The following is a 24,430-nucleotide window of genomic DNA, read 5'->3' as shown; positions in this document are numbered from 1 at the left end:
TCTTACATGAAATATTCCCTATCAAACCCTTTCAACAGGAATTGAAAATGCAGATCAAGATTATCTGATTTAAATCAACAATAATCAACTTAGAACTCTGTCCATCCATAATTCAGACAGCTCCTAAAATATAGAAATTTCAAATATATCATTCATTGTAAGGAGATAGAGGAGAGCAGTCAGGAGGATTATGTACAAAGGGTTGGATTACCTACATTAAATATTGCTGGATAAGGAGAAGATTGAGAAACAATGTCCTGGTTTTAAGATTCTGGAAAAAAAAGGGTGAAGCCAAAAGAATAGAATCTGATAAAAATGGCCTGTATTTAAAAGTTAATGTCAAAAAATATCAATAGAATATTCTGTAAGGAAGCAGAGCTACTTATATGTAAATTAGATCACCTGATTTAGTAAAATAACTTCTTGGGAAAATAACGTTTGAAAGATTAGGTGATTTTAGGCCCTTTTTCCAAAACAAGTGCAGTTTTCCTATTGTATCAAGAGTCCGCTCCAACTAATTAATGGATTGATTCTGATGGATTTTTGCAAACAACTGGTGAGGAACTCTATTGCTGTATCGCATAAACACAAGGAAACCCTGAGGGAGTTAGGGTTTATTTGTCTATCAATCTTGTTTTAAACCGCCACCACTAAAGGCAGTCCGGAGGTCACGTATTTATTTACTGCTGTCATGCTGATGCAGATATATTTTCCCCAACTTATTTCCGGATTGGCCATTTTAAAGTTTCGGCAGGATGAGAAACGAGCGCTTTCTTTTAAATATTCAGTCTCTAATACAGCAAACTATAATTATCATTTTACCCAAGCACAAGCTTAAAGCACCAATATTCCCAAACTAATTTTACAAAGTATTCGGCAATACTTTTACCGAAACTATTATTTAGATTGCTTTATTCATACCAAAACAACTTTTGGGGGGAGAGGCAGCACACTGCGCAACTTTAAACCCCCAAACAAGCAAATGAACACTTCTGCTACGCCTTTATATCTTGAACACTCGGACAACAGTCACTTCCACCCCACGTACCTGCGAACTCAGCGCTCGTTCTTTTCTGCTGCCGTGCGGCGACGGGCACCGCTGAGTTGACGGCGACCCGGCACAACGCGCAAAGCGCCCACAGCCACACAACCCCAGCAGCTGCCATCGCTATACCAGCGCGCAGCCGCAGCGCACGCCAGCACGTAACCGGCGCAGACCCGGACCGAGTCAGTGTCTATGTCTATGTGCGCTAACCCCAGCTTGCTCCAGTCGGAGCAAACAGCTCTCCAAAAGCAGACGCGAACCACGTCAATTTAAATCTGATAGCCGAGTTCACTTTTTAAACAATGACATGAGGTTCTATGTTGCTTTCTGAAATAAATGAGACGATTTGCTATTCCTCGTAATGTAGAATTTGGCCGATGAAAACCCACCCATTCGTATACGTAAAGGGCTACTCTATTTCAGCAATTCGAATTTGAATCTGTACAGGTAGAGTTTGTTCCCAATTCAATTGAAGTAAACTGGAACTGGCGAATTTGTAGAAACAAACGCTGTTTTTGTTTTGGTGTCAACTCTTGTTTTTGTTGTTGTCAAAAGCACACTTTGCAACGAAAATGACTGTTTAAAATAGTGATAAAATTTGCTAAATTAGAGCAAATTACATATCCATTAATTAAGATTAGAAAAATATCAACACTCTTCTCGGTTGCCAAAAAGTATCAACTGCTGTGCAGATAATGATGCCTCTCCATCGTGATCTGGCCGAAGAAAAAAAACTGTCTGCAAATGAAGCGCGACCTGACTCGTTTTCTTTAGACCCAGACCCTTGGAAAACGGAAAATGTGTACATCACTAACTATATGCACGTTAGCACCTTCTGAACAACTTGCAATTGGAATCTAACTTTCATCGCTGTTCAGCACCGTTTTATTTATTATCAGAGTTGAATTTCTTAAGTTCTGAAACTTTGGTCCAACAGTTCTGTCCAAATTTGGTCAACCGTTCGTGAACAATGACTCTGAAAGTACTGGGGCTGAACGGACAAACTAAACCCTGATTAATTCGGTACACTTGTCACATACAGCAACCACTTGGTTTCTTAGCAAGAAGCTGAGAAATGCGAACTGTTATAATCTCCTAAAGTATTTAAACACTTGAGAGTTCATCGCACCTTTAGAAATGAACTAATTCTTTGTAATATGAACCCCTTGGGCAGCGGTTGAATATTGGCGATTAAACACTTTTGCAAAATGTTTATACAAAAATGTTCACGGTAAGCACAAGAACCACACAACCATCAATTCCAGAGCAACACGTTTATTGACCGCTTCAACTTCCCAGTCTGACTAAAACACGGGCCCATCGCGACTAAGTTCCGTTTTATAAAAAATAAAAAAACGTGGATAAATGTTGTACAAGTATTAAAAATGCTATTCTGTTAATTTTTTTTTACAACGTAAAAGCAGTATTTCGTATCTTGTTACAAAATAGGTTGGTAGATTGGCTCCTCATTGGAAATCCATGGAAGTCACAGTCCAGTCAGAGGAAGAACCATTCCAGATTTGAAATACTGCCGCGAGCCCAATGAACTGGACCCGATTGCTCTGCTGCGGGTACAGGCCTTCCCTCGGAACGTTATGCCTTCTCGTAGGTACGAACCGCAACGGCATCGCCGTATGTTAGGGTCTGTTCAAACATAATTCAACAAATCAACACTAAGCCTTTCAAACTGAAGGAATACAAAAGAAATGAAACGTGGTCGCACGTCAACGTACCATAATCATTTTCCCATCTTTAATCTCTCTGACAAAACTTGTTTCCTTTCCATCCCATTTCTGAACATGAACGAGTTTCTCACCCTCCAACTGTATCGTCGTCTGTTGGCAAGAGAAAAAAAACGAATGATCGATCCGCGAACTTAGTTATGATGAACAAGAAACTGAACATCATTGGCGGTTCTCGTAACACAATTATAGTATTTAAATACAAGTCAGAACATAAAGATAATGCAGCACGTTAGAAAAGCCTTTGAAACAAATCTCTGCTTACTTTCTTATGTGCTCACCTGGAGGTCGGGCGCGGAAGAAACATTACTTTTTAGCTCATTTATCTATGAATCTCATACTGAATGGGAACGCCATTCCCTGCACTTACTTTGCAATTTCGGTCATCTGCTGTGGTTTCGTCGAACTCCTCTCCCAGTTTGAAACTGATTTCGGTGTTCTTAAAGGTGCTCAGGGTCTTCAGCGTCACCGTATCCCCCTCTTTGCTGATGACAATCGTGGGTTTCGTGACATTCCCGACCTGTCTGGTTGCGAAACTCACACCTGCCAAAATACAGACATTGCACCAATTTCCACTCTCTGTTCAAAGCGAGAGACAGAAAGACCGACCATACAGAGCTCGCCCCGAACGGACGAATCATTTACACCAAAGAAAATAAATCGATCCAACTTAGTTTCTTCATGGTTTCCCGCGTGGTTCAAAATGACATCGTGTTAATTTCAAGCAAATGCGTCCGTCTGGACTGCCCGGTTTAAGATTCATTAATTTACAGGTCTGCCGGTTTGCTTACCCACAGCTTTCATGTACGCATCGAAATTCTCGCTTTCAATGAGCTTCCAAGTTCCGACGAAAGCATCGACCATGGTGACGGTGCCGAAGATCGGAAGAATTTGAAGAAAATGAAAGGGGAGACTTCAGGTCGAGAACTAGTCTCACAGTTGGAACTAGCGGTTCCGTTGGCTGCAAGGCTAGTGGTGCGGCTCGGCGCGGTACCCCCTAAATACAGACCCGCCGGCGAGGAGGAGCCACGGGTGGAGCATGTCCATGGAATCAACTGCATTCCGTCAACTGTGAATGAAACACCAGAAAGTTTCAGAAGGAACTCAAGAAAGTAAGAAGAAAAACATTAGACTATTTCAAAAAAGAGCAATTAAAACGAAGAACAAAGGGTTTTTGTTAAATCTATGAATTACAACATGAATAAATTCCTCTCCAGGTGTCTTCTGCCTGCGAAATAAAACAGACTTTTCTGATCTATCAAGCAAAATCTCTATTCCCGGGCACTGTATTCAGATTAACGTCCTACCTGAATTGCATTAAAATGTACGCGAATAGATTTTTTTTCTGGGCGGCAAGGGGGATCTTTACGTTTAGCTTTAATGCCATTTAAATGTAAGTTGTATCGTTGCAAATAAGCGTCCTCTGTCGCAATTGTTGATCGATGGAAAATGTATCAGTGTAGTACACTGTGACAGATATCGTGTTTTGATAAAGCATTTACTTTGAACTTTGGATTTGGTTTCTAAAAGGGTATTTTAGATGGCATTTAATTCAATCATTTGATTAAATGCGATGTTTCATATTTGTAACTATGGAATCCAGTTAATTGTCTCCAAGGTGATTTAAAAACGAATTAGTTACAGCAAATTGCGCCGAATTGGGTTTAGGAAATGAATGAGTAAACCCGCCCCCAGCAGATTTGTCACGGTGAAAGCGACGCCTATTGTTCAGTTTAGTGACAGCGTCACGCTCGAAGGGAAATGCCAGTGGATAGTTATTATTAAAATATTTGCTTTTCATTCAAATGTGCCTACACTAGAGTTGCTAAACAGCGATGAGAATTGAGTAGCTCTTCGGAAAACTGAAATATCCTTTATTGTTAAGCATTTCTTCTGGATTTGTGCTTAAATCAGATTTCCATTGTAGATATCTTTGGCGACACTCCTGGACCGACACCGCCAGCACACCGTTAGGTTGCTAACACAAACGCCGGGTTTCACTGTATGTTTCGATGTGCACATGATAAATAAATGAATCTGAGTACGAATGATTTGGTCTGCCCCATTTTGCTTGCCTACTTCTGTAGAAGCGAAGGACTATTTTTTTGTTGGCAAGTTCGAAACAATGTGATGTCCGGTCACTGAGGCAGCTGGGCGACGCTCCGGATCTGGAGGTGTGGCCCATGGGCCAACGCTTCTGGGACACAAGTGGGGGCCTGATCCACCCTGGATGGGTTGTCTAACCGACGACGTCTGATGTTGAAAGACCCGAAATACCCGATGACCCCAGGTTACATCACTCATGATGTGTCCCAGCACATCCTAAGATTCATCTCAGCATCTATTCATTTTTTTCAACCTGACAGAAAATGCGTAGTGTACCAATCATCAATGGATCAATGATCTGTAATTTGAGTATATACTTATTATTAAATGGACATGCTGCCAATTTGGTATCAGCTCATCCCTCTGCAATTGGACCTTGGACTCTCTGACTAACAGACCCCAAACTGTTAAAGTTAGACAACCTCTCCTCCGCCACTCTCACCCTGAACACCGGCGTGCCTCAAGGCTGTGTGCTGAGCCCTCTTCTGTACTCCCTTTTCACCTATGACTGCGTTCCTGTACATGGTTCTAACTCCATAATCAAGTTCACAGCCAACACCACAGTGGTTGATCACTGATCAGCCTGATCAGAGGGGATGAGGTCCAGGACCTGGCCGTGTGGTGTGCCGACAACAACCTGGCCCGTAACACCCAGAAGAGCAAGGAGATCATTGTGGACTTCAGGCATGCTGGGAGCCACACTCATGTCCCCATCTACATCAATGGAGCTGTAGTGGAGCATGTATCAAGCTTCAAATTCCTTGATGTCCACATTTCTGAGGATCTCTCCTGGACCCTGAACTCCTCCATCCTGATCAAAAAGATGCAACAGCACCTTTATTTCCTGTAGAGCATCATGAAAGCTCACCTCTGTCCCAGGATACTAATGGACATTTACCGCTGTACCATTGAGAGCATACTCACCAGCTGCATCTCAATGTGGTATGGCGATTGACCCGTATCGGACCGCAAAGCACTCCAGCGTGTGGTGAAAACTGCCCAGTGGATTATCAGCATCCAATTGCCCACCATTGAGAACATCTACCACAAACGCTGCCTGGGCAGGGCAAAAAGCATCATCAAGGATGCATCTCACTCTAACCATGGACTTCTTACTCTCCTCCCAGCTACAGAAGCCTCCGCCCCCTCACCAGCAGGCACAGGAAGAGCTTCTGCTGAACTTCACATCATAACGCTAAGCAGTATTGCACCCATATTATACTGTCTCAGTACTTCTATATTTGTGTGTTGTAGCACTTACTTTTTATTTGCAGTTTTTTTGTAAATAATACTATTCTTTGCATTTCTGGTTAGATGCTAACTGCATTTCATTTGGCTTTGTATCTGTACTCGGCACAATGACAATAAAGTTGAATCTAATCTAATCTAAACAAGGCAAGTGCCCAGAAGCTTGGCCGCTTTAAGCTGACCCAACTAAAGGATAGTGAGTGGGGTGCAAGGGGTTTTAAAATCTTTGGCAGCTGAAACATCAGCAACAAGCTGCATCATCATTTTGGACACTACCAGGATTGGAAAAGAAGGACATGACAGATGGACGTCCACCAGTAGAAGAAAATTTAAAAACAAAACCACAGATACTGGAAATCTGAAGTACAAAATATGAAATGCTGGAAACAACAGTCCCTGGAAGCCTAGTGGGAAGTCTAAAAGAGCCAACGTTTCTGGCTGAAGACTCTGTGTTGTAACCAGGAAATTCAGAAAACTATTTAGTTTTAAACTGCTCAGAAGGTAAGGTGGGGGAATGGTTAGGACAAAGAGTTCTCATCGATAGGGTGGAGTGAGGATTATCATGGAAATGAGATGCAAATGAGTCTCCCAGATGCTGAAATAATATGGCCAGTTAGAAAGAGGATCCAGCAATAAAAGCTATGGAATGAGGACAGTTAGAGATTGAGAACACAAGCCAGTGAACATAATGTTGTAATATCCCTTCTTCAAGCAATTCCAAACTGTGGGCTTTTAGTTTGGTTAACTTTTAACCTTTGGCTTCAGGACAAGATTAATTTGCTGGTTTGTGCTGTGCCCATTAATGGGCCCAGTGCTGATTTGGTCATTACCATCTACCAGCTGTCTTTGCATGAGACCCATCCCTGCTTTTCCCTTTGACTTAACAGGTCAAGCTGTCAGACTGCCCAACTAGGCAGCACTACTGCAAAAACCTGAGCCTGTCATGGTCCGGTCCATGAAATCCACATTCCGGTTCACATGTCCATGCTGTCCATGCTCCTTATTCCAGGTTTTCCAGGTTTCCCCAGTTTCTGTTGAGGCAACTGATTCTTGTTTGGGCTGGCGTCATAAATAGCTTCAGGATTCAGCCTCTGGCTGCTGGATTGTTCCTGTCCAAATCCCTTGTCTGCATACCTTCTCTTCACCTTCCTGCCTGGAGCCTTGCCTTGGCCTCTGCCTGGAGCCTCGTCATTTTGGAACTGTCTGTCCGTGTCCATGCCTTTGCTAAGAAGGTCTGGCTGTTTGCCGCTTCCTAACGTTGGGATGTTATGCCACTACCTGGTGTTGGGAACTGTCTTGTTGTGTTCAGTGGTCTGAGTAATGAATCCTGGCCCTATGTCCTGTACCCAAGGAGGAGTCCTGGCTTGGTGTTCTATACTCCTGTTTCTCCCTTGACCAAGGCTCTGGGTTCTTGTCATGTCCATGTGCCGCGCCCAGCACAGGATTACCTTGCCCAGCCCGGTGCTGGGATTCCCTCGTTCTGTGCTGAGGTTCCCTTGTCCTGTCCAGGAGTCTCACGTCCAGCTCTGTGCCTCTCCTCGTAGCCACGTCTTGTCCTCGCCTGGTTCTGGAGTCTGAACCCAAGTCAAGGCCCAGGTTCTGGGTCCTTGTCCAGTCTCTGGCTCGGAGACCAAGCCCAGGCTCCTAGTTCCCAGTTCCATGTCCTAGTTCCCTATCCTAGTCAGGTCCTAGCCCAGGCCTGGAATCCTTGTTTCATCTGGGGCCAGTGTCATGCCCAGTATTTTTTCTTCCTCTCTTCCCCTGCTTCCTTCTCACACCTAGTCCTGTTCCTGGTGGTTCAGTGTCTGTGTCTTGCATTTGGGTCTGTTCCTAAAGCCCCCATTATGACAGATCCAGCATCATGGGCAGACTAGTCATTTCTGATATAGAGCAAGTGAAGTTATAGATTTCCTAATTATGTCTGGAAGGATGCAAAATCCCTACATGAAAGTTGAGGTGCTGTTCCATCAGCCAACACTGGGCTTCATTTTTGATGAGAAACATAGGCAAAGAAGATTAGGACCTAAGTGCTGGAGTAGCCGAGACTAGAAACAAAACACAATACAAGACTGAGGCAAGAACTGGGTTCTAAGCTAAATGCTAGACAAGAATTCGAAGTTGAGCTGATGACTGACCACCAAACCTCAGTTCAGATCCTCTTTAAATATTTAAATCCTAGCACCAAAACATGGCCTGAATCTTTCAGCGGGCTTTGTCAGCTATCCATATTCTGGAGATTGGGAGCATCTAAACCCCAGAAGCTGGCACAGTTGGGTGTGAATCATAACATCATTATAACAATGCATGGAAGGTTAGAATAGAAATAGGATGGAAAATTAAAATGAGAGGTAATCAGAAGCTCAAGGTTGTTCTTGTAGACTGAGCATATGTTCTCCAAGGCGATTATGCATTTTGAATTTGATTTTGAAGAGACCATATTAAGAACATCAAATGCAGTATTCTAGGAGAATTAAAATGATCCTTTGTTCATCTAGATCAGGGAGTTCCCAACCTGGTTAATGGTCAATGGTTAATGGTTCCTCATTTAATGGTAGATGTCCATGGCATAAAAAAGGTTGGGAACCCCTGATCTAGATGAACTACTTGGGTCCACAGATCAATCCTTTGCTTGTGCTCTCTTTTCCAACTCTTCCTTCACTTCATATTCTGCATTATCTACATTCGTTCTCTTTCTCCAGCAACCCTATTGAGTAATTGATAAGATGATCCCAGTAATGGTATATTCCTACAGAAACTGTGATTTCACCTTACGTCTTCTCTACAAATTAAATCCAACTTTTTTCTCCCTCCCCCTATTCTGATACAGGATCTTTGACTTGAAACGTTAACCATTTATTGTAGATTTCTGTCATCTTGGGTTTCTTTAATTAAATTGGAAGGCAATCAAAGATTCAGGGTTGCTTCTGGGGCAGAGATTTTCATGTAGTAGTAGTCTCTCGAAGTCCGAGGAAGACGGATGGGTTGGGCAGTCAATGTCTGTGGGCACGCATTTGACTTCTGAGGCCGAAGTCTGAAGCGCAGATATGATTGCAGATGGGGCAAGGAGCACCGCTTGTTGGGGCAGGAGCAGACGCCTTCCTGTGTCTTTCTTGACACTCCTTGAGGCGCTGACACGCCAGTTGGCCTGGAAGTTGTTTGCTGCCTTGGAGCATAGATTGCGCCACTTGGACCGATCAGCAGCAGTGTGTTCGAGATCTTGCTGATTTTCACTGCTTGGTTTGATCTCACTTCTCTTCCAGGAAAGTTAATTGTTAGAGATTGTTCTGGATAAATCCCTAACAATGAAATTAAAGGTAGCATTTATTAATAAAAATGAATCTTCAGGAAGTAAAACCAGTTCATAATTTAACTTCAACCGATACATTAAGCCAATTAAATCAATTATTGGATGGCTGATATTCTGATTCTCTACCATTGTGACTACACAGAGGAAGACAATAAGTGAATGTTGTATTAATTTACCCTCACTGAAACCTTTATGATAAGATCCCTCAGCATTGTAACAAGAGATACTGCATATTTTAGTTGTTTGGAGTTTATGGGCAGAAGCTCTCAGATCAGCCACCAGTATCTGAATATCCAAAGTCTATTTGGGATCCACTATTATTGTAAATAGATACAGTAATTCTGCAAAGTTTCTGCTGCATTCAAGATGTTGAAATAGGTATTTATAGCCATTGAATCTGTAGATAATCTTTCGTTACCTGTGTGTTTAAATAGTATAAAACATTGTATGCAGAGAAGAGAAATAGATTCTCCAGAGGGTCTGCTGTGTTGAATCTATACCTTTCATAACTCCCATCTACCGTCTCTGATTCATTCAGTCCCACTGTTCCCTCTAAGCAGTACGGGTGCGTGGCCGTGGAGTAACTGAAATGCTCCTCTATACACAGCCGTTGTTGCCGTGCAGCTGGAATAAAGATATATTAGAAAAAGTTTACAAAACGGGGAAAGATTTTCTTTGTTGTATTGCATTTCATTATATCCTTTTAAAATCTTTTTATTAATTTTCAAATACATAGTCATAATAACAATAGTAATACAGAGAGATTGGGAATACATAGTTAGTTAACAGTATGTACAAGCTATAGATAACACATAGGTACTAAGCCTCCCAAATTCCTGATATATTTAAGAATATATCTTTCAACTAATAAATAAAATCAGAAGTATCTAAATTTTTCATTCTAGATATTCATAGTATGTATATTACAAAAAAAGCATTTACTGTGGTGTTGTGTTCAGGCCATGGAGGGAACATACAGCTGTAAAAAAAAATATCAGAGGGAATGTTGCTCAGTACAAAAGTCACAACACCAAACCTGAAGTTCTGGTTACCCCTATCTGTTTATTTTGCTTTTTCCACCCTCAGAGATTTCTGTTTTGAGAACATTGAACATAGAATGGTACAGCATAGCAGGGGCTATTGAGCCCATGTTGGCCTGGAACATCGATTGTTCATTTCTCTCTATATATGATGCCTGATCTGCTGAGTTCCTCCAGAGACTGTCATGGTCCTGTCTGGCTGTCCCCCATCTCGCTCCTATCTCCTTGATTATTCCTTAATTCCAGTCGTTAGATTCCCAGTTGCTGCTAGTTCACTTAATTACAGCACACCTGGTTCCCATCAAAGACTGCAGGATAAGAACTCTGTCGTCACAACCACGAGTCACCAGTTTGTTGGTCGATTCCCGTGTGTTAACCTCGTTTCCCAATCATTTAGGACCGTTAATTCTAAATTCAGCGCCAGTCTCTAGATATTCTATGCAAACCTCGTCTCCAGGTCAAGACTCCCCTGGTTATCTGTGCCACGTTCGCGACTGTGCAAGCACCTCTCAACCCCTGTCTCCGTGTCTGTGTCCTGCACTTGGGTTCGACCCCAGTCACTCTTTGCAACAGATCGAACTGGCCAGGAATGAACCCAGCGGACACGAACCCCCTGCAACAGGCCCTCGCCAGCCAGGGTACCCGACTGGGTCTACATGATCAACTGCTCAAGATGTCATGGAGAACAATAGACAATAGGTGCAGAAGTAGACCATTCAGCCCCTCGAGTCTGCACTGCCATTCTGAGATCATGGCTGATCATTCACTATCAATACCCAGTCCCTGCCTTGTCCCCATATCCCTTGAACCTCCGTGACCTGTCTGAGGATGTAAAGCAGGTCGGCCGGGTATCCGGTCCTCTTGCTCCATCCCTTCCGAGAACCCGGTCAGACCAACCCGCACAGCCTGGGATGGGCAACGCCCGAAGGGTCGGCGACACGATCACCAAGAGAGCCGCCCGTACCCGAACCGGAACCCTACGCTGGGGACCGAGGGAAGTGCCGGGTTCTCTTACTGCAATGCTCCTTGGTTTTTGAGCAGCAGCCAACTACATATGCTACGGACAGATCAAAGATAGCGTACAGCATGGGGTTGTTGCGAGGGAATGCCTTAGCATAGGCCACCGCGACATGGGATAACCAGCCAGAGACCTGCTCTTCTTTTCCCACCTTCATCTCTGAAATGAGGAAGATTTTTGAACATCCCATTCGCGGTAAGGATGCCGCGAAGTGCCTACTAATCGATTCTCCATCAGGGCTCACGAAGTGTAGCCGAATACTCCATTGAGTTCCGGATGCTAGCGGCTGACTCGACAAGGCACACTGTGACAGGTTTCTGTGACAGGATAAATGATGAATTGGCGGCGAGGGATGACACAAACAGCTTGGACTCTTTGGTCTCTCTAGCCACCATGCTAGATAATCGACTGTGAGAACTTCAGAGAGAGAGAGAGGGCCTCACTCACGGCTGGAGAGTCGTGAAACCCCGCTCCTCGGGTCACCCCACGGCCTGTTTTACCATCTTCAATCAGCCCTATTCTCGCTCCCCCTACTGCTCCTAGCATAGCTCCCGCTCCGACCGTTCCCACTACCCCGGGGGAGGAGCCGATGCAGCTGGGACGGAGCCGTCTCTCTCCCACCGAGCGGCTCAGGAGATTAAGATCAGGGGATTGTCTCTATTGCGGCAAGTCTGCACACTTCCATGATACCTGTTCACTTCGGCCAAAAAGGGAGGGCTCACCAGTAGAAAGGGGGGCCCTGGTGAGCTAGACGACACTCCTTTCAGGCCCCCAAACCCAGTTGCAGGTCCAGGCTACTGTGAACTATCACCAACAGTCTCTGTCTCTGTCCGCCTTGGTAGACTCCGGTGCTGAGGGAAATCTGTTGGATGAGGACATAGCCTCCTGGACCGGAGTTCCTCGGGAACCGTTAAGTACCCCTCTGGAAGCCCGGTCGCTTGACGGAAGACTTCTGGCCCGGGTCACCCACTGTACGCCACCCCAGACTTTGATTCTGCCTGAAAACCATCGGGAGCAGCTACAATTTAATCTGATCTATTCTCCTCAAGCCCCTATAGTTCTGGGATACCCCTGGTTGAGCCACCATAATCCCCACATAGACTGGTCTACTGTGAGGATAGCCAACTGGAGCCCATTTTGTCACTCCGCCAGTCTTCAGTCAGCCCTATCCCCTAACCGTTAAAAAGAAGTACCCACTTCCCCTCATAAATTCAGCATTTGAACCACTTCACTGCGCCAGCATCTTCTCGAAGTTGGACCATCTACGAATACGTGGTCATGCCGTTCCGCCTCACCAACGCCCCCGCCGTTTCTCAAGCCCTGATTAACAATGTGTTGAGAGACACATCGAGTGAGAACAGATCCCGAGAAGATCCGGGCGTTGGCGGAGTGGTTCAGACCCACGACCCGCAAGTGACTCCAGAGATTTCTGGGGTTTGCGAACTTGTACCACTGGTTTATCAAGGATTACAGTCGGGTGGCGGCGCCCCTTACCCGACTTACCTCACCTTCAACACCTTCTCTTTGGGACTCCGAGGCTGACTCAACATTCGCTGAACTGAAGAGGCGTTTCACATCCTGGTCCAACCGGACCCCTCCTATCAATTCATTGTGGAGGTCGACTCCCCCGACTCCAGGGTGGGAGCGGTCCTGTCCCAACGTTCTGGACATGATCAGAAACTTCATCCTTGCGCCTTCTTTTCTCGCCGGCTGCCTCCTGCTGAACGAAATTACGATGTGGGGAACTGGCGTTGGAAGAACGGAGGCACTGGCTGGAGGGGACGGAACACCAGTTTATCGTATGGACCAATCACAAGAACATTGCATATATCCAAACCACCAAACACCTGAATTCCCGCCAGGCCCATTGGGCGCTATTTTTTGGCAGGTTCAGGTTTACACTCACTTAACACCCGGGATCCAAGAACAGGAAACCTGACACGCTCTCCCGTCAATACCATCCCAAAACAGACCTTTCCAGCCCGGAGTCCATCCTCCCACCATCCTGTGTAGTGGCTGCCCTCACCTGGGAAATCGAGACCATAGTAAAAGAGGCCCAAAGGGCTGAACCTGACCCCGGCAACGGACCCACCAATCGAAAATTCAGATCGATCTCTGGTTCTCCAGGGGGGAACACGCCTCGTTTCGCCCGCCATTCCAGGAGTGATCGGACACTGTCTCTTCTGAAAAGTCAATTTTGGTGGCCTTCCATGGACACTAATACCCGTTCCTTTGTCTGTGCATGTTCCGTCTGTGCCCATGGAAAAGCCTCCCACCGGCCGCCTGCTGGATTACTTCATCCCCTACCTGTCCCTAGTCGTCCTTGGTCACAGATAGCACTGGATTTTGGCATAGGACTAGCCCTTTCACCATGGGAACACCGCCATACTCACCATGTTGGACCATTTCTCCAAGACTATGCACTTTGTAGCCCTCCCTAAACTCTCTTCTGCTCAGGAGACCGCTGAACTTCTCATCCACCACGTCTTCCGCCTGCACGGAATTCGTTCGGTCATTATTTCCAACCGGGGTCCCCAATTCATTTCACAAGTCTGGAGATCCTTTTGTCGATCCCTGGCTGCCTCAGTTAGCCTGTTGTCCGGCTTTCATCCACGGGCGAACGGGCAAACGGAACGGATCAACCAGGATTTGGAGGCGGCACCACGGTGCAGCCAACAACCCGTCTACCTGGAGTGACCACCTCGCCCACAACTCTACGGTCAGCACCACCACCAGACGATCTCCTTTTGTATGCTCTCGTGGTTACCAATCCCCGTTGTTTCCCGCTCAGGAAGAGGATATTGCAGTGCCGTCTGTTCAGGACCACATCCACCGGTTCCGCAAGGTCTGGGAAGATGCACACGGCCCCGCTCCGCTCAGCCGATCGCCAGCGGACTCCTGCACCTGAGTATCGACCTGGGCAGAAGGTGTGGCTCCCGTCTAAACACATTCCTCTCAGAAATGAGCCCAAGAAGCTTGCCCCTCGTTTCCGTGGACCTTTCGAGATTGAGAGTATTAGCAACCCCACGGCGGTTCGACTCAAACTGCCTAAATCTATGCACATCCATCCTACGTTTCACGTTTCCCAATTCAAATTGGTTTCTATCAGCCCCTTGTGCCCTCCGACAGAACCCTCTCCACCCACCCGAATCATTGTCGACCGCCCGGTGTGCACCGTCCGGCAATTACAGGATGTGCGCCGTCAGGGCAGGGGCCTCCAATACCTGTTCGATTGGGGAGGGTACGGTCCAGAGGAACATTCTTGGATTCCCGGCTCCTTCATCCTGGACCATTCCCTCATCCCTGACTTCCATGGGGACCATCCAGACAAACCTGGGGGGTCGCCTGGAGGCTCCCGTTGGGGGGGGGGGGTATTGTCATGGTCCCATCTGGCTGTTCCCCATCTCGCTCCTATCTGCTTAATTCCGGTAGTCAGATTCCTAATTGCTGCTAGTTCACTTAATTACAGCACACCTGGTTTCCATCAGAGGCTACAGCTTAAGAACTCTGGCATCACAACCAGGGGTCACCAGTTTGTTGGTTGATTCCCGTGTGTTAACCTCCTTTTCCCCATCACTTAGGACCATTAGTTCTAAGTTCAGCGCCAGTCTCTAGATATTCTGTGAAAAGCACATCTCTGGGTCAAGACTCCCCTGGTTATCTGCGCCACGTTCCCGACTGTGCAAGCACCTCTTAACCCTGTCTCCGTGTCTGTGTCCTGCACTTGGGTTCGCCCCCCAGTCACTCCTTGCAGCAGTCTTGTGTGCGTTGCTCAAGGTTTGCGGCATCTCATGTACCATATTTAGTGGGACAATGGAATTGTATAATGAGCTAGCATAGACTTAAAAGGGTAAAGTGTAAGAAAACAAGAAATGAAATGAGGCAATAGGTCAGCCCTCAATCATCTCCTCTCCCCTTCCTCTGAACCATGAACACCGAATATCAAGCCATTGTCTCCATACAAATCTGGATCTCATTTCCTTGGGTGACCTACCTTTCACTACTTACACAATTATAGGTTTCTAAATTCCACACAGTCTGCTTCTCCCCTCTTTTCAATGTCCACAAGCAAGTCTGTCCAAATAGACCCATTGTTGCAATCTGCTTCCACAATACTGAATCTTTTTCCTACTTTGAGGGTGTAATTTCTTCATTTCCTTCCCGATAATACCATGATACCAGTACTGTCCTCTGGCACTTCGACTCCTTCCAATTCCCTGATCCTAACTGGCTCATCATGGCTGTACAATCCTACTGCACCTCCATCCCGCACCAAGATGGTCTTCCTTGAACAGGGATCCAAATTTTTGCCCTCCACCAGCACGCTCAATCATCTGGCTGAACTCATTTCACACTGAACCTCTTTTGTCTTATTGACTTTATCCAGATCAAGGGAACTACACCAGTCTTTTTGTGTGGGATACATGAATCAGTTTGTTTTAGGCTCTCTTATTCTTGCAAGTAGAACTTTGTGAAAAAATATATTCATAACTTCATTAACACAAGAAATTCTGTAGATGCAGAAAATCCAAAGCAACATATATAAAATATGTCCTGTCGAAGGGTCTTGGCCTGAAACGTTGACCGTACTTCTTCCTATAGATGCTGCCTGGCCTGCTGCGTTCCTCCAGCATTTTGTGTGTGTTGCTTGAATTTCCAGCATCCGCAGATTTCCTCGTGTTTGCTTATATAAAATGCTGTAGGAATACCTTCTAGCTACCTTCCTTCCCCTCCCCCTGCCTTTTTGTTCTAGTGTCTTTCCCCTTTCTTTCCATCACTGAAGGAGAGTCACAGGCCAAATTATCAACTGTTTATTCACTTCCACAGATTATGCCTGATCTGCTGAAAATCTCTAGCATTTTGTGTATGTTCGGGTTGTTCATTGATTCTATTATGGTTCTCATTCTATTATGGATTTACTGAGAATGCTTTCAAAAATCTCAGGGCTGTATGTGGTGACATATACTATATATATTTGATAATAAATTTACTTTGAACTTCATTGGCATTGTTTCTTGTATACATTCATACACAACTCAAAGGGCTATTTACATTTTCTGCCAATTTACACCCAGCTTTTACCTTCATGTGGTCCTTCTCTGATGGCAGTCTCCATCTCGCCCTCTCCTCCAACTGCAGTGTTCCCTCTACAGTCATGATGCAGTGTCTCGGCCCAAACCATAAAGGTTCTCGTTTTCTCCACAGGTGCTGCCTAACCTGCTGATTTCTTGCAAAAGGTTATCACTTGCACCTAAGGTCTCCATCACATTCCCACTCTGACCTATCTGTTGGTGGCCTTCTGTACAGTTCTGATCTAACCCAATTAACCGTAGCTCATGGAAAAATTACTCCATTCTCTGTCTGCACACATTGAAGCTGACCTGGACTCAGCAGTTAATTCGATAATTAAAGGTAGTTCATTAATTTAGTCTATGTCAGAATTGATCAGTACATCAGTGAAATTAGCTTGTTTTTCCTCTCTCAGAGAACCTGATGCTGGGCAACTGGGGCTAGCAGGGAGGATGCAGTGGTCAGCATGGACTAGTGGGGCTGAAGGGCCTGTTTCTGTGCTGTATTACTCTTCTGGGCATGTCCTGCCACTCTGCAATTTATGGTTGCATTCTCAGTATCTAACTGTCCTTACTTCATTGCTTTCCTGTTGCTTTGTTCAGATTCACTCTCCAGCTGGTGGCCCCGACTTTCCCATTAGCTCAACGACTGGGTGAACTGTTTTAGAACATAGAGAACATAGAACAGTACAGCACATTACAGGGCTTTCGGCCCACAATGTTGTGCCAATCCTGTCTGACCACGCCCTCTCAGAATACCGCCTTTGTCCTCGCCCTCTGTAACAGAGCTAACTTTTCTTTCTATTCCATTTCTAATGAAGTGTCTTCAACATCAAACTAAGCCCAGGTTCTCTTTCCACAGGTGCTGTCTAAACTGTTGAATGTTTCCAGCATTGAGCATGATATTCAAGAGCAGTCCTGTCACCAATCCCCCACTATCAATGTTCTGGATATAACCATCAAGCAGACGTTAATCGTATGAGCCAAGTAAATGTTGTAACTGCCTGATGGATAACTCAGGTTTGCCCCATTGACAATTTGTCAGAAAATAACCATATAACCATATAACAATCACAGCACAGAAACAGGCCATCTCGGCCCTCCTAGTCTGTGCCGAACTCTTAATCTCACCTAGTCCCACCTACCCGCACTCAGCCCATAACCCTCCACTCCTTTCCTGTCCATATACCTATCCAATTTTACCTTAAATGACACAACTGAACTGGCCTCTACTACTTCTACAGGAAGCTCATTCCACACAGCTTATCACTCTCTGAGTAAAGAAATGCCCCCTCGTGTTTCCGTCATGGTCATGCCTTGTTCTTTTTGCTACCATCAAGAAGGAGGTACAGAAGCTGGAAAGCACACAATCAACAATTCTGGAACATATTCTTCCCCCCCTGCTATCCGATTTCTGAGTGGGTATTGAACCCATGGGCGCTGCCTCATTACTTTTTTATTTTTATGAGAGAGAATGAGAAAGAAAGAAAGGAAGGGACTGGGTCGTCGGAACTCAGCTGGATGACTATTGCTTATCCTGTTTACCTGGATCCCTCTATTCCTTGACATACTTAAATTTCTGTTGTGCAAATCCTACATGACATCCCTTGCTAGTTCAATGACAAGAAGAGCATCTCTGGGCCAACTTGGTCAGACTGGTGGATTCACCCTGAGCTCGGAATCAGAGTGAGCAATTCGTACTGGTATCTCGGGTGCAGAACTCTTGATGGAAAGTGAGCAAGATGTTCTTTTAGCTAAAGGAAGATTTACTTAAGTAATTTGTTTGGAAACATGGCAAAATGGAAAATTAAAAAAATGGTGTTTTGCATGCCATAGTGGGATGTTTTGGGGACTAGAGGAATAAAAAAGGTATGTTAATGAGTAGCTTGCAGCCAGAGCACCCAGCCCACTCTCCACCGCTCATGGCTACTTACCCAGCAGTAATGGCCACGGTACAGAAGCACTGGGGTGTATTGTCTGCCAAAATCTCAATGACCTTGCTAAACATCTGAGTTTGGCATTTTCTCTCTCTAATGAATTTTGCACCAGTTTGGTCATATCAGTGTGTTCAGGCCACTCTACAGACATCATGCAGGCTGATGACACAAGTGCTAAAGGCACTCTGAACTGACCGAAACAGTTTTTTCAGTTGGTAGGTAATGCATGTGATCTAACCTTCCTTTATTGAGAAGGATGGAGAAAACAGCATTTCTTACACTGTGTGTTCTAGCATTCTGCATTATATGAACTATCTGTATGTAATCTACATACTGTACAAAACACCTCTGGATAGGCACATATAAACAGCTGGGTGCCTCAGACATTTGCACAGTACTGTATTTGTTGACATGGAGCGGGGAGCAAGTTTGTAAATCTGGCAGGAGCAAATGAAATTGGCAATGACGAGGGTGGAGCACCGAAGGGTGTGAGGCAGCTGGCGGAAGAGGAGTGCCGGGGCTGGAGGTGGCCCTGGTGCAGACACACCCAGCCCTGAGACACCAGGCAAGGTCAGTTGATTCCAAATATTGGTTTATTGATCATTACAGTGCTTCCTGCTCCCGCTCCTCTCCCTTCCCCTTTCCCAACCATGATTCACCCCTCCCTGCCCCCTTCTCACTCTCAGTCCACACTAGAGACCCATTTCAGAATCAGATTTATCAACACTAACATATAACAGTACAGTGCAATACATAAAATTGCTATACTACTGTGCAAAAGTCTTTGGCACCCTAGCTTTATAAATGTGTCTAAAGCTTTTGCATGGTACTGTACATTATTATAATACATAGTGATAGTATACAGAGTTAAACTCCGTAAGTTATTTTGATGATTTCCTAACGCTTGCAGTTTCAAAGTCCCGCTTTGGTGATATTTGAATGCAGTTCGGCTTCTGCAGGAATTTTGGGTCTAAGTTGTCATTATTCTTATAGTTTGATTTTCTCAATTCTTGCTTGTATGCTTGTATAATCACCTGCTTCTCTGTAAAAGGCGCCACGTTAGTGTAGTAGTTAGTGCAACACTATCTTTCCTTTCAGTTAGTCCTGACAAGGGGTCTCGGCCCTAAACGTCGACAGCACTTTTCCCTATAGATGCTGCCTGGCCTGCTGTGTTCTACCAGCATTTTGTGTGTGTTGTTGTTTGAATTTCCAGCAACTGCAGATTTCCTCGTGTTGACTATTAAATCTCAGCATGTTCCAGAGTTCAGAGTTCAATTCCAACCTGTTAGGAGTCTGTGTACCTCCTCCTGTGAAATGCGTGAGCTTTCTCTAGGTCCTCCAGTTTCCTCCCACAACCCAAGTACTTACCAGGTAGGCTAATTGATCGTTGTGAATTGTCCCGTGATTAGGGATGGATTAATCGAGATTGTAAGAGGCTTCCGGGGGGGTGGAGTGGCTTGAAAGGTTTATTTCATGCTCGATAGGTGATAATAACAAATTAATGCCAATAACTTCAAGACTCCAACTAAGACCTGGACTTTCCCTCAATGATCTGGGTGACCCACCACCATCGCCCACCTCTCCACTGACCTAGCTTCCACCCTTCCCTAATCATTTGCTTAGCCAAATTTCTAGATCTCCTGTCAGAACACCTATCCCTCTGTCATCCTCACTAAGAAGCCCTTCACACTGTCATTGTCCACCCCACAGTAAATAAAACATTCTTACCTTTGTAATGTATGGAGGTACTGGGTGAACCCTAATATTACGTGAAGATTCCTCCAGGCAGACCGCAACTTTGTCATAGGGTTTGGAGGCTGAGTGCCTCAATGAGCCAAAGAGGAGTCAGGTCCTTGTGCTTTAGTTGTTGGTGGGATCACCCATGCCAAGCAGGTCAAAGGGCAGAGGCCAGACTAAGACTGGTCCATCGGTCCTCCAGGTTCGGTGGGTGGTGGGGGGGAGTTCAGCTCAGGGCTAACAACTCTGACTGGTAAAATAAAATTGTTATGGAAACAACAAAGAAGAATCTTTTTACATCGAAGTGCGACGGTATGGACAGACGGAGAACCTTCCTTGCTGCCCTAAGCGCCAACGGCTACAGCCTCTTCAGTGAGAAGATGAAGCATTTTTCTTTGAGCTTATGTTATGTATCTTTAGAATAGTTCAGCGAGACAATCTACAGAGCCATCAAGAGGGGGTGGAGAATTAAAGTGACAGGTAACTAAAACTCAGTCAGGGGTCATTCCCAGCTTCTAGTTGCCTGTCACTTTAATTTCTTTCTGAGTGGCATCAGAATTTTTGCTTTCAATGTTGATTTACATCATCTTCAGTTTGTACTGCTTCAGAGGCTAATTGTTTAAGGTTAAGGAGATTCGAGTTTAGAGCCAGCGTGATAATAGTACCCCTCTTTGCTTTAGAATGTGTTTTAATTATGAACATCAAAAGACTCTGTTAGAAAGTGCCTAGTCTCTCTTATTTTTATTTTTCGGGATGTAATATTTATTGTGAGTCATAGAAGAAGGACGAGGCAACCACATACACACTGACCATCGAGTGTCCATCTGCACATGTCCCATTTATCAGTACTTGTTCTGAACCTTCCATGCCTTGGTACACTTCCTATCAAATAAACTTATTTGTGATCCCCACCACACAACAAACAGCTAAGAGGTGATCCCACATATTTGAATCTTTAAATTGAGTTTGAAGTTCCCAATCCAACCTAATCTTTCATGAGACAGCAGTGTTCATTTTAAATGCTTGTGGATTCCTGTTGCCCTACCAAATCCTCCCTCATGTGGGCAGCATTGGTGAATAGATCTTGGATTCTCTCAGACTTAATTAAAGAAACCATCGAATTACATGATAAAAATAAATTAATTTTCTCTGACCCCTACCTAACCATCCTACTAGTCCCAGACTTAGTTAGAGACTCTGCCCCACCCAGGATCTGAAGAAAAAAATCGAGAAAATGCTCCACAGCTCCACTGACCCAAGTTCAATCTCATCTCTCTTTGGAGTCTGCAAATTCTCCCTGTGACCTTTAGAGTTTTCCCTGGGTGTTCTAATTTCCTCCAACAGACTAAAGACATACAGGTTGGTAGGTTAATGGGCAGCTGTCGTTTGCCACCAGAGTGTGAGTAGGTGAGTGAAAGATACAGGGTGCCACGGTGGACTAACTGTTAGCACGACACCTTTACTGCTTGGACTATCAGAGAGTGGAGTTAAATTCTCATGTTTGCTGTAAGTAAGTTTGTACGTTCCTTCCTGTGTGGATCTGGGTTTCCTCCGGGTGCTCCTGTTACTTCCCACAGTCAAAAGGTGTGCTGGTTAGTGGGTTAATTGGTCATTGGAAATTGTTCTGTGATTAGGCTAGGGTTAAACTGGCGGGTTGCTCAGTGACACGGCTCAATGGGAGTAAATTGATGAAAATGTGGGGAGAATATAAAAGATGATTTAAAATAGGACTAACATAAATGGATTGTTGATAGAATGAAGATGATGGGCTGAACAGCCCTTTTCAGTGTCATGTGACTCTACGAATCTATTTGCCTCCCACCACCCAGTGGTCCAGGTGAACCTCCACTGCCACCTGACACAGACACAGGGACGTGCCTCATTCTGATCAGCTTGGCAAGAAACCAGCAAGCAATTCATGAGAAGGTCATTGTCCTGGGAACTAGTGAGTAATTCCGATGACACTTCTGGCCTGTGCAAAAGGCTGCTAAATCAGAAAATGGGGAATTCAGGGTGGTCCGTTAGCACCTCTGGAGAGAGAAATTGAATTAATGTGTTAGGTTAATGTGAAAGGTAACTGGCTCTAACTGTCAGTGATCGGTTATGATGTGAATCTGTGTTGTGAAGAAGTCTGCCATCTAGTGGCAGATTAAAATAGTGAATGCTGAACAATGAGGATCACCAGCAACAAATGAATATTTAATTGAACCCTCCTGTAACCAAGTACACGAGAGACTGTCTTCTTGCAATGAAGATCAGAAAATTGGCTCATAGATAGGTGTAGCTTGTCAAGGATCCCATTCGGATTCCCTATCTTTAAATGTATGTGACTTTCTTTAAGATATATGCTTTGGTCTTCCTGATGGTCGAATATTTAAGGAATCTGGACAACCCTGATTCTTGGCAAAGCAAGACAAGAAACTGAGCATCAACCGAAAATTGTTCTATCTGTTGGCTTGATATTCTTCTGGTACCTATTTTAATTGGAACTATCCACATTAAAAGCAACACATACAAAATGCTCAGCGGGTCAGGCAGCATTTATGGAAAAGAGAAAACTGTTGACAGGCCAAGAAATCAAGAAAGGGGAGGGGGCTGTCAGAGATGGGCATCTCTGTCTCCTCCCTCCATCCTCTATTCTCCACTCTGACTTTTCACATCTTCTCACGTGCTTATTATTTCTCTATGGATCCCCTTCCCCTTCCCTTTCTCCTATGGTCCACTCTCCCCTACTACCAAGTTCTTTCTTCTCCAGCCCTTGAATTTTCCCACCCGTCTGGCTCCACCTATCACTTCCGGCTAGCCTCTTTCCTCTCCCCACACCTTACAATTCTGACATCTCACCCCTTCCCCCTCAGCCCTGAAGAAGTGTCTTGTCCTGAAGCATTGACTGTTTACTCTTTTCCATAGATGCTGCCTGACCTGCTGATTTCCTCCAGCTTTTTGTATCTGTTGCTTTGAATTTCCAGCATCTGCAGATTTCCTCATGACTCTGCTATCCACATTAAAATAGCACATTGAAGGGCACAGTAGCATAGCGTCTAGTCTGATGCTTTACAGCATTACAATCAGTGAGGTTGGGGTTTAAATGCTGCCAGTGTCTGGAAAGAGTTTGTACGTTCTCCCCATGACCACGTGCGTTTTCTCTGGATGCTTTGGTTTCTTACCACATTCCAAAGATGTAGGAATTAGGACTAGTACATCGTGGGCACGCTTTGAGGGTGCCAGAAGCAAGGTGACACTTGTGGGCTGTACTCAGCACATCTTCAAACTGTGCAAATGATGCATATTTCATTGTACATGTGACAGAAAAAGCTAATCTTTAGTCTCTGTCTCTCTAGCTTATGGATATGACAAAATGGATGCATTTCACATCTGGCCCCTCAGCTTTATGCCTGGCATATGTAGTGTACCCCTAATCATTGGTAAGAGGCTGTCAATCTTCATTTGGAAGCTAATTTTAGCAATGGCTATTTTACTTCCTTTTATTGCATGATAATGTTTTAATAAATGCAGGTTAATATTTTAGTTGTTAATTTAAAAAAAAATTGGTTTCCAAGTTTTGATGAGCATCAGAAACATCTCCAAGGCCATTTGATGGAGCCAACAGGAGGCCATCAAGCTGTCAGGGCAAAGCCTTTTCGTGTGCCAGTTGTACCTCACTGCACCATGTGGGAGGGCTGTGCCAGTGACACCAGCCTGTACCGGGAGTCACACTGTCACAAGGATTCAGTCCAAATGCATAGCCGCTACAAATGGTGATGCCAAAATGCAGTCTGGGGTCAGTGCAATATGGCTCTTCAATTTACTTCAATGTTTTAATTTCTTCAAAGTGCTTTAATTCATTTTTTTTAATAATTACTCAAAAGTTTGATTACATGAACATTTCACATCAAAGAATATTCTGCCCAAGATTTCTGCAGGAGAGGTTTACTTTGGTTCCTTCACAATGGGATTTAAGTCAGAAAGGTCCATTCCAGGATAGGCCTGGCTGCTGAGGATCAGGACTGTTGCCCCAATGTCACTGGGATTGAGAAATATTCAAAGTATTCAACAGTTTTGAGAGGAGGACTGTGCCTTAACTGGCTGTCAAAACTATCTATATTTTAGTGGGTAGGTCTTCTGTAGCTACATTATGTAGTGGAGCAACACACAGTGCTGGAGGAACTCAAAATAAAATG

The 24,430-nt window shown here is 44.8% G+C and overlaps 2 protein-coding genes across 3 annotated transcripts in view; both read right to left on the bottom strand.

Moving 5' to 3' along the window:
* Nucleotides 1-1,178, bottom strand: part of smpdl3a (sphingomyelin phosphodiesterase acid like 3A) — a 53,673-nt gene extending 52,495 nt beyond the window's left edge. Inside the window, exon 1 of the mRNA XM_059981493.1 lies at nucleotides 1,049-1,178. Coding sequence (XP_059837476.1) covers nucleotides 1,049-1,166 — 118 coding nt within the window. The 5' untranslated portion in view covers nucleotides 1,167-1,178. The remainder of the gene's footprint in view (nucleotides 1-1,048) is intronic.
* Nucleotides 1,179-2,638: 1,460 nt separating this feature from the next.
* fabp7b (fatty acid binding protein 7, brain, b) lies at nucleotides 2,639-3,651 on the bottom strand. Of its 2 annotated transcripts, none has more exons than XM_059981235.1 (4): nucleotides 3,579-3,651; nucleotides 3,158-3,330; nucleotides 2,779-2,880; nucleotides 2,639-2,689 (listed from the first exon to the last, which is right to left on the bottom strand). In XM_059981235.1, exons 1-4 carry the CDS (start codon nucleotides 3,649-3,651, stop codon nucleotides 2,639-2,641), a joined length of 399 nt encoding a protein of 132 aa, XP_059837218.1. The 2 variants fall into 2 exon arrangements, with proteins under 2 accessions (XP_059837218.1, XP_059837217.1); XM_059981234.1 differs by having other exon boundaries at nucleotides 3,158-3,364; nucleotides 3,583-3,651.
* Between the last annotated feature and the right edge of the window lie 20,779 nt (nucleotides 3,652-24,430).

Source organism: Hypanus sabinus, chromosome 10 (assembly GCF_030144855.1).
Source record: "Hypanus sabinus isolate sHypSab1 chromosome 10, sHypSab1.hap1, whole genome shotgun sequence".
NCBI classification, from domain to species: Eukaryota; Metazoa; Chordata; class Chondrichthyes; order Myliobatiformes; family Dasyatidae; genus Hypanus; species Hypanus sabinus.
This window is presented reverse-complemented; position numbering and strand designations above follow the sequence as displayed.